This window comes from Lupinus angustifolius, chromosome LG18 (assembly GCF_001865875.1).
Source record: "Lupinus angustifolius cultivar Tanjil chromosome LG18, LupAngTanjil_v1.0, whole genome shotgun sequence".
Taxonomy (NCBI): domain Eukaryota; kingdom Viridiplantae; phylum Streptophyta; class Magnoliopsida; order Fabales; family Fabaceae; genus Lupinus; species Lupinus angustifolius.
This window is the reverse complement of record NC_032026.1, coordinates 11,513,524-11,525,772: the sequence shown is the minus strand read 5'-3', so window position 1 is coordinate 11,525,772 and position 12,249 is coordinate 11,513,524. Positions and strand designations below refer to the sequence as shown.

Here is a 12,249-nt window from a genome sequence, read left to right as displayed (position 1 = left end):
TCCAGTATCAATCAACACTTATTATATTCTGTGTACGACTGGCATAACTAAAATAGTTAAAAATATTTTATAAACATAACTAGGGGTGCTATTATTCGACCGTTACGAATTCCCAAATCAACCTTCTACCAACGGTCACATACTCACAAATTTGCATCCACGTGTACCGTTCAGATATAATAAAGACAGCTGTCGCAGCTTGGACTCAAACCCCACTCTAAGCGTGTCAGGCAAAAAAATGTTCTGTTGCACAATTTCCTTTTATCATATTCCAAACTAAATAAATTTTATAAAATAATATTTAAATATTAATTTATATTTTTATAATTTAATTTTAATTGAATGAGTATTTTTAATTGGCTTAACTTACAAAGTAAAACATGAAGTAGAAGATATGATCCTCATCTTATTCGTTGTGTCTAAGATTTTATTCACTTTTTCATACCAATGAAAATATTAATATATTAATTAAAAATTTAAAATCTCATTAATATTTTTAATTTTACTTTTACAAAAGATATATATTCATAGTCCTTTCCTACCCTTAACGGCAACTCTACAATCTCCTTTCTCCCTTTCACATCGTAGCATCAATCTACACCGTTAGATTAACCCTTGATTATCATTAAAATAAATCAACGGTTCACAAGGAGTGGCCTCGTCTTCACGCGGAAACCTTTCTATAAATACCCTTCCAAACCCTATTTCCTTTTCACACAGCCACTTTCACAGCACTCACCTTTCTCTATCTAGAAACCTCTTAAATTAGTAAACCTCTTTCTCTCTCTATAATGGCTAGTTACGCGATTGTATTGATGCTACTTTCTGCATTGTTGGTGAGTGCCACCGTTGCTAATTCTCCGGCATCAGCACCGTCTGCATCTCCGACTAAGTCGCCTGTTTCTAAAGCCACGCCTCCGAAATCTTCTTCTCCGGCGGTTTCTCCATCTGCTAAGTCACATGTGCCACCTCCTACTTCTACGGTCGTTAGCGGTCCTTCTCCGTCACCTTCTGCCGTCGTGAAATCTCCTCCATCTCCTACTCCGTCTACTTCCGTTACGCCAGCTGGTGCTCCATCCACTTCTTCATCGATCTCTGAGCCTCCATCTTCTCAAACTCCGGCTGAAGCACCAGGCAAAAACGGCGCCGCTTTGAACAGAATCAGTTTCGCCGGATCTGTTGCTGTTGTTGGTTTTGCTGCGTTGATGATGTAGACAGTTACTTGGAGTTGTGTTTTGTTTTTCTGTTGTTCTGTCTTTGCGGTGTGACGATTCATTCATTTGATTATTTTGTGTATCTTATATTCTTATCTATGATTTACTTCTTTGAATATGAATGACACATTTTTATTCTTCGGTAGTTCTGTTATTTCTGATCTAAGGGGTTCTCAATTATATCTTCTTTTGGCTAATAATTTCAGATTGAATGAGTTTTATATATTGTGAAAGAATTATGTAAATTAAAAATTATTCTAATGTTACTAAGGAAAAGGTTTGAGTATGTATTAGAGGGTGAAGAGTACAAAAAAGAAAAGCGTGACCATAAATTGATACAAAATATTAGGGGTTCTCAATTGTTTCTTGCTATTTTTTGAAGTTGTCAAAGATTTATATAGACAACCGATGCCTTGTGTTGTGGGACATTAACCAATGAATTAGTTTGTTGCACATGCTGTGGTACCCTTGTTATACTGGAAAAGATTAAGATTTTGTATTGTGGTCGGTTCTCTTATATACCAAGGAGATTAATAGATTGTATTGTGGTCGGTTTGCTTGCTAGACTATTTTATATGACTTGGTATCTGTGATTTTATAGATTTTTTTGTTACTTTTTTTGCTTTTCTTTTCGGCCTCCCTTTCACTCTTTTTGTACAATGAGATTGTTTCCTTATTGTGTTTGCGCGCAGTCTAAAGCGACAAAACTCACATGTGACATGTTCTAAAGCGCCCCTGGAAAGCTACATGCATATTGTAGTGGACCATGGGGTGAGGCATACTTTAAGGTAACTGCAGTGGTGCAATTATCACTGAATCGAGCCCGAATTAGTGAAGGGATACTTGTACCACTCTCAATCTTCCACACAATAAGAAAGTCTAATTCTAAAAAATACACAATTACTTCGCTTTAAGTTTATCTCATTGAATATACCGGTCTCCAATCTCCAACTAAGATCTCATTGAATTAGTAAAGCGAAGTAATTGGAACATTATCATAAATAAATAAAAATTATAATATAATGTATATCGAACATAATAAATATATTCTAATTCTAAAATATAAAATAATATATAAAAATTGAATGTATAAATAATAATACCATGTAATATTGACTATTGACAAGAAGTTTTTTACATACTAGTAATATAATAAAAGCAATTCTATTTTTGGCATCAGAGTTCAGCTACCTTTGTTTCATTAACCAAATCATCTAAAATAAAAGCAAAAATAATTATCTTTGGTTTGTTATGTTGGTGAAGCCATGTGATCAAATATGGGAGAAATTATCAGAGAGTCTAATTTCCACTACATCATCTGGTACACGATCTATTTATCAGTTGACTTGTATAATATAATAATTAATAATATGTACATATAGTATCTAACCAATAAGGGAAGGTGAAGATTGTAGAAACAAGAGATCGTGGTTGAACCTAGATATTCTTTATGTCTCTAGAAGGACAGATTGAAAACAAATTTAATCATATAAATTCAACATTCAGATTGGAGTTGATAAAAGATGAAAACAAAGTTAGTGATGTGGAATGGAGATTATTTGTTACAAGCTTTGGTATTTCGTTGTGTATTAATTTTATCAAAAATATCAATTAGTTAAAAAAAAAATCATAAAAACAAAAATTAAACTTTTTTGATTATTTATTGTAAAGTGATTGATTCAGAACATTGCAACTAGAATTTTTTCTGACATGTGATCTTTGTCCCATTTGCATTAGTGCTTGCGTTGCTATTGGTGCTAAAGAATTGAAGAACAGGATGCATCCAATCACTTCCAGCCTTAGTTACTGCTACAATTGGACATTCATCTGATTATCAGTAGTTTCTAAACTTTTAGTTTTTTTTACGACCAACGTTATTTCCACATGTTATCATTAAGAAATTAATCTATTTCGGGTACATAATCTCAACATTTGTTGCTCATAAATATTAAACCCTTGATCTTTTAGTTTTTTATGAGATCAAAAGAGACTTTATACTATTAAACTAATATTTTGTTGATAACTGTGTTTTTAATTAACCATAGTAAGTTATTATCTGTTGTTTTCTTTAAAAGGATAAAATAAATTCTCTGCCCTTGTTCACAAATTTACATACCATCATTATTACTGTACATTTTGCTGCCTATTTAACTTTTTCACGTTATATTTTTCACTTGTCTTAGAGATGGTAAAAAAGTTTTTTTCTTTTGTTGGTTGTTGTAAAATTAGGTTGTGATGGACAATCAACCTCTATTCCAAAAAGACCTTACCTCTTTCTTTAACCAATAGTATTTCTCAATATAATATAAAATATTAATTTATATTTTTTATAAAAATAAATTCCAATAAATAACCTATTTTAATTAGTTTGATATACTATTGAGAACACTAATAGATACAGGTGATCTTGTTGGATGGGGGGTGGAGTAAAGGGCCCAAGTACACGGTACAAACCGATTAAAATGAAATCTTATACTAAACTTATAAGTAAAAAAGTCAAAGAAATAACGCGTAGAACTTTACAAACCAAATTAAGATGACACATTTCAAAGTCAATCTTTTAACATCACCTCCACTAGTATTCACCTAATCCTCACCTTCTCCCTCTTCCATTCTTATTATACTTTGATGCTTTCTCTCTTACCCTTTCTCTAACATGGTGCTTCATCACAGAAAGTTGGCATCAGACTCATCATTTGACTGTGGATACTATTGTAATAATGAACAAGCTTGTTCACTCAAGAAAAACTGTGATGATTGCATCAAAAACTGCAATATCAATAATACTACTCCATCACAAAGCAAACACTTTACAATCCCAACCTATTTGATCATCATTTTTGCTCTTGTAGCCACTGCTTTAATTGTTCTTTGTTGCTATGCGATCTATGTCAAGTTTTTCTCTCATAGGAACAGGTCAAGAAGGAGAATTTTATCACAACAACAAGAGAACCATGATGATGAGTTTCTTGATGAAGAAGAACAACATGGTCCTATGGTTGACCATCCTATTTGGTATATCAGAACCACCGGTCTGAACCAATCAATCATCACTGCAATCACAGTTTGTAAGTATAAACAAGGTGAGGGTTTGATTGAAGGAACAGATTGTTCTGTTTGTTTGAGTGAGTTTCAAGAAGATGAAAGTCTTAGACTTTTGCCTAAGTGTAACCATGCTTTTCATTTACCTTGTATTGATACTTGGCTTGCATCACACACTAACTGCCCCTTGTGTAGGGCTCCTATAGTTACTAATGCTGCAAGGATTCCATCCATGGAATCTAATGTTCCTGATTCAAGTTCTATAGAAAATTCTCATATGGGTAGTTTGGAAAATAGTGATGACGGTGGAAGTGAAATTGTTAATAGTGATGGTGTGTTGAGTAATGGTGCAGAGGAAGAAGAAGAAGTGGAAGTTGAAGATGGAATAAGGGTGGTGAATATGCAGCAGCCAAGAAGATCAGTGTCTTTAGATTCTTCTGCTGCTGCTAAGATCAATCTTGCACTTGCAACAGTTCTATCAATGGAATGTTCTAATGGAAATTCAAAGAGGGTTGGTGGAAATGTGAATATGGTAAGTGGTGTAAAAGGGAGTTCTTCTTCAAGGACAAGATATCTGCAAAGTGCACCTAGTTCAATGAAGAGATCAAGATCCTTCAATGGGAAACACTTACTGTCCAAGTATAGCCGTAGTCAGAAGAAGCCTAATGCTCCTCCAGTGAGAAGCTTTTGATTGATTATAATGTCGTTTGATCCATGTAACCGATCGGGATAAAGGTTTGATTGTTTTGTCAGTGGTGTTCTTTCCAACTAAAAATGTATTTGTGACTCTTAATAAGGTGAGAGTTTGAAAGGTTTGCTGTATGAATCAAATAAGTTATGTGACTATTAAGTGTATGATATAGCAATGCAAAAGGTCATAAACAAAATGAAGGTTATCATTTACAATTTTGTTCAGTAAGTGCCTTTATTATGTCTGTTATGGTTATGTAGAAGAACCATCAAAGTGTATGTACACTAGTCCTCTTCTAAAGTGATGCATGGATAAATTAAATGTAGAGTGGCTTATGAGCTCCTTATCTGAACAATTCAATCACTTAATCTATAATGTTTATCCACTACTCCACTTTTATGAAAATTTGTATGAAATATTGTATCACTTTTTAATAAATTTGTATCTTGTTTTAATCAGAAGTGAGGGACTTCTGTCCATCTCGGTTTATTTGGGAGTGAGGGAATCCTGTCCATCTGGATTCTTAACATTTTTTTCCTAAGAATTTTTCATGAGATTCAACTCTGTTAAAAGATTAAACCCCACTAAATTTAAATACAAGATGGAAGAATAATTTATAATAATTTGGACAATCTTCTTTTTATGAACTAATATTTGAGAGTCTCTTTTCTTAAATGAAAGTTTTATTTTCTACATTGTTCCAAGTATTACATTGATTTTTCACCTAAGTCTAGTATTCTTCGACAATGAATAAAGTTGCATTGTGAATTGTGATACATAAAATATAAGCACTACTTCAAAGTTCAAACCCAACATTTACAGAACTTTATGTAATAAATTATGCAATAATTTTGCCATGCACCAGCCTTGGTTGCGGCCGGTGGAAGTGGAAACAAAGGGTTCAAGGAAGAGTGGTAGGTTAAGATACTTTTAAATTAAGATGATGTGAACCAGTGAGAAAGGAAGTGTCAATTTGATTGTGTTAGAGGGTGCCAAAATCAGATGTGTGTACCCATTCTTGTATTTAAGTAGTGATTGATAATGATAAATCTTTCTCATGCAAAAATAGTTAAGAAGGGTCTTGTATCAACAATTAGACATGTGAATTATGAGATACAGGTGAATTGTTAGAGTTAACAAATTGTGGAAGCCTTGATTTTTTATATTATGAAAGTATATAATCCAGACAAGATTATTAGAACTAAGATATCAATAGTTATGAGAAACATAGTATCTGTAAGTTATATTGAGAAAAAAATTGTGTTATGTATATAATTAAAATGACATTTTATAAATAATAGATGAAAAGTAAATGAAGCAAATTAATAAATTTATAATTATAAAATAAAATTGTGAAATCTACTTGTACAAGTAATGTAAAATGATACTTCTCTAAGAGTCCAATTACCTTATGTGACACTTTGATCTTTTGATTATTTGTTATTCTAAGCTTCTTCTCTAGGTGTAAATGGTTTAAAATAAATAATAATGTTTTTTTGTAGTATAAGGTATCTCCTTATGTTAATTAATTTACTGAAACCTTATGCCACCAGATAAACAGATAAACAACAGGTAGAGATAAATGATAATGTGACATCACTAAAAGTGAAAAATGTCAAAAATTGATTTAAAACCCTACATATATATTGGTGACGTAGATGCTTTACAACCATAATTGATCCGAAAAACTATTTGAGCTAGTACCTCATTTTGTGTCTTATGATTCAGCCACTGTACCCTCAACGCTCTCTGATTCAGCCAATTAGGGCATCACTCAAATTTCCAATTTTAAGAGAAAGAAAGAAAAATCTGATCTTGCTCAACGCTGCTTTGTTTTGGTTAGGTCTCCCATTTCTTTATTCAACTTCCCTTATTATCATTATAAGATTCTGATTTCTATTTTTTTTCATAATTTTTTTTTCTCTCATTTTTTCAAGTGTGCTTGTGGATCATGGATTGATAATTTGAACTGGGGTTTTAACTTTTGACATAGAATATTGACCCACATGTCCAAGTTTATAATTAAGCTGATTCTCACCTCATGATTTTATCAGGGAAGTGATTCAGAATGTTGGTAAGGTGGAGCAAGGCTGTTACTCATATCTCAAAAATCGGTTATCAGAGTAATCTGAAACTTATGAATGATGTTTTTGCTGGAAAGCGCCATAGCTATGCCAAAGTTGCTGCAGCTGCTGCACCAACTATAGAGGACAAGGGACCTGTGGTATGAATTTTTAAGCAGCACATTCTTAATTATTGCATAGTTGAACTATACTTTTTTTTATAAGAAAAATTGTATTAATAAAAAGGTAACAATGATACAAGATTAACAAGAGAGGATCATTATTCACATAATTATAGAATAGATTTAGGAGCAATAAGAAATTAAGCATTTACTAGTTGAACTATACTTGAAATAGGATTACCAAAAACATAAAAATAAAAAATACAATCTTTGAAACTAAACTTAGTAGTAAGCATGATTAATACCAGGGGGGTTATGTATGAGAATGAGACTTATAGAATTATACAATATGTATTAGCAGTTGATTTCAAGCATTACATATAATATAGGAATTTTTTTGGTTTTTTCTGTACACCCCAAATACAGCACCCTGTTGAACACCGTATCCATGTGTATGGATCTCTATTCTCATATGCCTTGTACAGTTGTACCTTGTTCTTTTATACCATATCCACATGTGAGTGGAGTGTTATATAGGTCTCATATTCGGGGTGTTCAAATAATGGAACTCTTGCATATAACAACGTCCATACGTATTGATAAAGAGGGTCCCGTGACCACTACTTGTATGTCCACAATTTATGCAAATATTGTTTCGGATTTTTTTTTACTCTTTTGTGCCTTCTATCATTTAGTTTTACTTTGTATCAATGACCAGTTGGCTAGGGTTTAACCACTTGATTTGATGCTGATGACCAAATATATATCCTTTTCAGGTTAATTTAGACAAAATGTTTTGGTCTAAGCCCTGTTCACTGGCCCTGCCCCAAGATTCACCAGTGAGAGTGGACGAACCTAACTATGAGGGTGTCAAGCGTTTCATACTAAGATTGATGATGTTTTATAGTAAACAGAGCAAGTCAATTCGTGGTGCTAATGTGGTATACCGAAGAATCGTTTCACAAGTTGATAAACCACCCATTTATGAAGGTGACTCACTGACTCCTCCTGTTCATACTGTAATTTTGATCCATATTTGTAACTTGTTTTAACACAATAATTTGTTACTTCTTCTATCTTTGTTTTAGGTGTAGCCTCACTTGTCCAACTCCCCCATTGGGTGTGGCGGTGTGGGGTTGACTTTCCACCCTGTATTCTGTTTTTCTCTGTCCTGCCAGTCTGCCACTTAGAGAATACATTCCAATTCTGTTAATGAACTCTGAGGGTCTCTGATGTTTGCATGCGTGCTATATATTAAGTATTGGATGACTTCATTTCTTATGTTAGGTGGGTTATTGTGGAGGGTAGACTTATGTTTTCCTTAATTGAAGGCCATAGGTCGAGTGTACTTTGACTGTCAACTGCGTAATTTTCGCTGCATAACTTTCCAACTTTCAATATTTGCGTCTATTGGAGATTCCGTACAGGGCAACACATTGAAACTTCCAAGTTGTTGAGCCTTTTCGTTTTCCCCTTTGGCTCTTTTTTTCTGAACTTTGTCACTCGCTCCTTATGACTAGAATTCCTAAATGATTCAATACTAGCATTTTGAAGACTGAGCTTCTTTATTTTGCATGCAGTTTTTAACTTGGAGAAAACATTCAAAACAACATTCTCTTTACTTGTACTTCATATGTGGTTATGTTTGCGTCGCCTAAAGCAGGACGGAAAGGAGGGTGTTGAATTTGGGCAGCACCTTTATGAGATTTACAATCACGACGTGGAGCTAAGAGTTTCCAAAGCTGGAGTAAGTGTTTTTATACATGTATTTTCTGCTTTGGTATTTTATACGTGGATTAGCTTTTAGCTATATAATTATCTTCTCGTGTCTTTTCTGATTTCCGCCTTCCATAATTTATGACACTCTCAAGTCTCATCATCTCAAAAGGCCAACTGTACTGTTGATTTGCATTCTTATTTATTCAACTGCATAAATCTATGGATTCTATTTTTGATTTTTCCTTTGATTTATTCCAAGATGAATTAGATCTTGCCATCTTGGGAAATATTATGTTTTGCTGTTGCTTGCTTAGGTTATATAGATAAAGGTATGTGTAACCCGACTTTTATGGTTAGATTTGGTTTGGTGTTGCTTGCTTAGGCTAGATCATGTTCAACAATACTTTCTGCCGTTGTCTAGGTTGCATGTTATTGGTGTATGATTTCGGTATCAGGAACTCAATCAGTCATATAATGAGAGTGTGACATGACATCATACATCCTTTTTTCCATTTTTCATGACTCTGTATCTTCTAGTCTGATTCTTCAATTTATAAGGACAGTGAGAAACACAAAGAAAGGAGTTATTGGCTGTAAAAATTATATTAACAATTCTTCAAAACCTGTTTGTAGTTAAGGAATAATTAACAGCTGAATTGGTTGGTGGTGAAAGAGTGGCTAATTCGTTATGAGTAACTTCCTACTAACTTGGTTAACCATTCAAGTACTAAATTTTCTTAAGTTTGAAATATTTTAGGATGAGTTTCTCTTTTATAATTTTCCCAAAATAGTTTAGGGGCATGTAGAAATTGTGTTTGGTTTTATTACTATGCAAATGATGGAACTCCATATTTGTGGGTCACTGATAGTTTAATTCGAAATGGCAGGTTAACCTACTATTGACTAAGTGGATGAAGGATCTAGAGAAGATATTTTATGGGAACATCGTTGCTTATGATACTGCCATGCTTCCAGAAGCAAAACAAGGCGATCTTTCTAATGTTATATGGAAGTAGGTTTTGATCCAAACTCAATCCTCTTAACTTCCCTTTTCCACCTGCTGAGAACTGGAACTTTCAATCAATCCTTTCTCTGTTTTTTCTCTTTTTTAGATGTTGAATCAATGAACATAGTCTGACAGTGCTCATTTCCTTTAAAAATCATTTTTGGATTATTCTTAGTTCATCCTTAATTCCTTATCTCAGTTTTTGTCTTCTTTTTGGTTTTGTTTCAGGAATATATTTTCCGATGATGGTACCTCAACACCAGATGCCGCCGCACTTCATTCAGTTCAGGTATGTCTTCTGGAATATATATTATATGTGAATGTAACTATTCAAGTCTAGGTCTTTTGGGATTGATGTTTCTGAAATTTTTTTTATTGCCAGTTTGTCTATTATTGTTTCCGAAATTCCTTTTTCAGCATATTGACATGTCATCACCAATTCACCATCTTTTGATCTCTTCTTGTTTTCCATTTTTTGTAATTATACACCTGATGCCTTTAGTTGTATCACACTTCTTCCCTCATTTATATAAAAAGTTAAAAACACATACATTGATACTGATTTTCAAATTTGTATAAAGGCAATGGCCAGGTATGCTCGCCTCGAAGCAATTTGCTTGTCGTTAACAGGTATAGCATGATTACTTTGACCTTGTATCTAATTAATGTTTCTTGTTTTATATAATTGTTCATAAATTTAATGGAATATGATCTGCCAATTTATAATAAAGTGGGCTAAAGACCCTTCACTCTGCAAAGAACTTCATTAGAAAACATTCCTGATTAAAGGGCTTGTATGCCAGAAATAATGAGAAGTTTTATTTATCAAGGAACTCAACCTTAATTCCAGCATAAAAATGTTGAGTAATTTGTTTCATTTTCTATTTAGTGGGTACTTGGTCTGTTCAGAGTTTTTAATAACATATCATTAGCATTAGTGCAAAACCATACATAATACTATGTAGTCGACCCAACTACTGGGATAAAAGTTTGGTTGTTGTTGCATATGTATCCTTGCATGTTGCTTCTTTTTTTTCTAGTTGAATACACGAAGGATATGTTTATGAAAGAACTGCAGAGATGTGGAAAATTTACGTGGATACTATAGTCAAACTACACTATCACACGTTTGGTATATGTTTCAAAATATCCACGAGTTTGGGGAAGTCGTGGACCGGGAATGCGACTTCCCTGTAATCTCGTGCGTCAGAGGCACAAGACTCTCTCTCTCCTCTATGGACGTCGTGCTTCACATGCACGACTTTCACTTTTTAGAAGTCGTGGACATTGAACACGATTTTCATTGTATATTAATAATAAAAAACTACACTTTCACACATTCAGTAATGAATATAATATAATCTAACCATAATGTATTAGAGTTATTGTACAAATAATATACGTTAAAGTTATAAAAAAACAAAAAGAAAACCATGGGTTGGTGTTGAACCATAGATAATAATATATGTCATAGGGAAGTCGCGTTCTGGTCCACGACTTTCCAAACTCGTGGATCTCATCCATGAGTTCCCTAAAAACTACACTACTTCTATATATACTTTGAAACATATACCAAACATGTAATAGTATAGTTTGACTATACTATCCACGTAAATTTTCCGCAGAGATGTTATGGAGATAATCCTTTTCTCCTATTTGTTTTTTGAATTTCATCTTCTTTTTTTGCTTGGCTTTAGTTTTTTAATTATGGAGTTTTGATTGCCAGATAAAGAAGCTATACTTTCAGGGAATTTTATGTTTACCCCATTAAAGCAAGAGAACATAAGTGCAAAAGGGAGTCAATGATACAGTAATCAGTTCCAAAATTGCAATTAAGTAAACAGAAAATACATGTTGTTTTAAGTTTTTTTGGTTTACAAGAATAATTCATTGAATAGTTAATTGTATCATTCTCCATAAGACAGATTTACAAAGTTTTGTTAGTTCGTCCAAGTGTTGCAATCAATCATATTATTATGAATTTAATATCTATATGTGATTTGTTTTATTTAAGAGCCGAAAGATATGATAATAGATTTCAGTTCTTCAAAGTTGGAGATAGTTGGAATCGTCTTTATTAGTGAATCTTCTGGTACTGGAATGTGAGTAGGAATGGCAACGGGGCGGATCAGAGTCTGATTTGCCCATATCCAAATTTGAACCTGAACCCAAACTCAATGGGGTTGAAAATAAAAATACCATATCTGAACCCGGAAAAAAAATCTGAAAATGATAAAATATTAAGGAAAATATGATATTATTTTTGTTTAATTTTTCTCTAACATTTCTATTTTCTCTTATATTATTTCATTTCTTTTGTTTGCAGATCCAAATGTAAAGTGAAATTAGAAATTATAAACAATTAACAAATGATAGAAATTTCAATTTTTAA

The 12,249-nt window shown here is 33.0% G+C and overlaps 3 protein-coding genes across 3 annotated transcripts; all 3 read left to right on the top strand.

The window, feature by feature from the left end:
* Window positions 706–1,359, top strand: LOC109332953 (classical arabinogalactan protein 5-like). Its single transcript, XM_019568128.1, has one exon. The coding sequence runs from the start codon at window positions 792–794 to the stop codon at window positions 1,212–1,214; it is 423 nt and encodes a 140-aa protein (XP_019423673.1). The 5' UTR covers window positions 706–791; the 3' UTR covers window positions 1,215–1,359.
* LOC109332950 (RING-H2 finger protein ATL54-like) lies at window positions 3,753–5,165 on the top strand. The gene has a single exon (XM_019568124.1). It carries the CDS (start codon window positions 3,871–3,873, stop codon window positions 4,945–4,947), a length of 1,077 nt encoding a protein of 358 aa, XP_019423669.1. The 5' UTR covers window positions 3,753–3,870; the 3' UTR covers window positions 4,948–5,165.
* LOC109332952 (ubiquinol-cytochrome-c reductase complex assembly factor 1-like) lies at window positions 6,648–11,791 on the top strand. Its single transcript, XM_019568127.1, has 8 exons — window positions 6,648–6,785; window positions 7,002–7,171; window positions 7,909–8,122; window positions 8,713–8,879; window positions 9,739–9,863; window positions 10,086–10,146; window positions 10,439–10,487; window positions 11,584–11,791. Exons 2-8 carry the CDS (start codon window positions 7,016–7,018, stop codon window positions 11,661–11,663), a joined length of 852 nt encoding a protein of 283 aa, XP_019423672.1. The 5' UTR covers window positions 6,648–6,785; window positions 7,002–7,015; the 3' UTR covers window positions 11,664–11,791.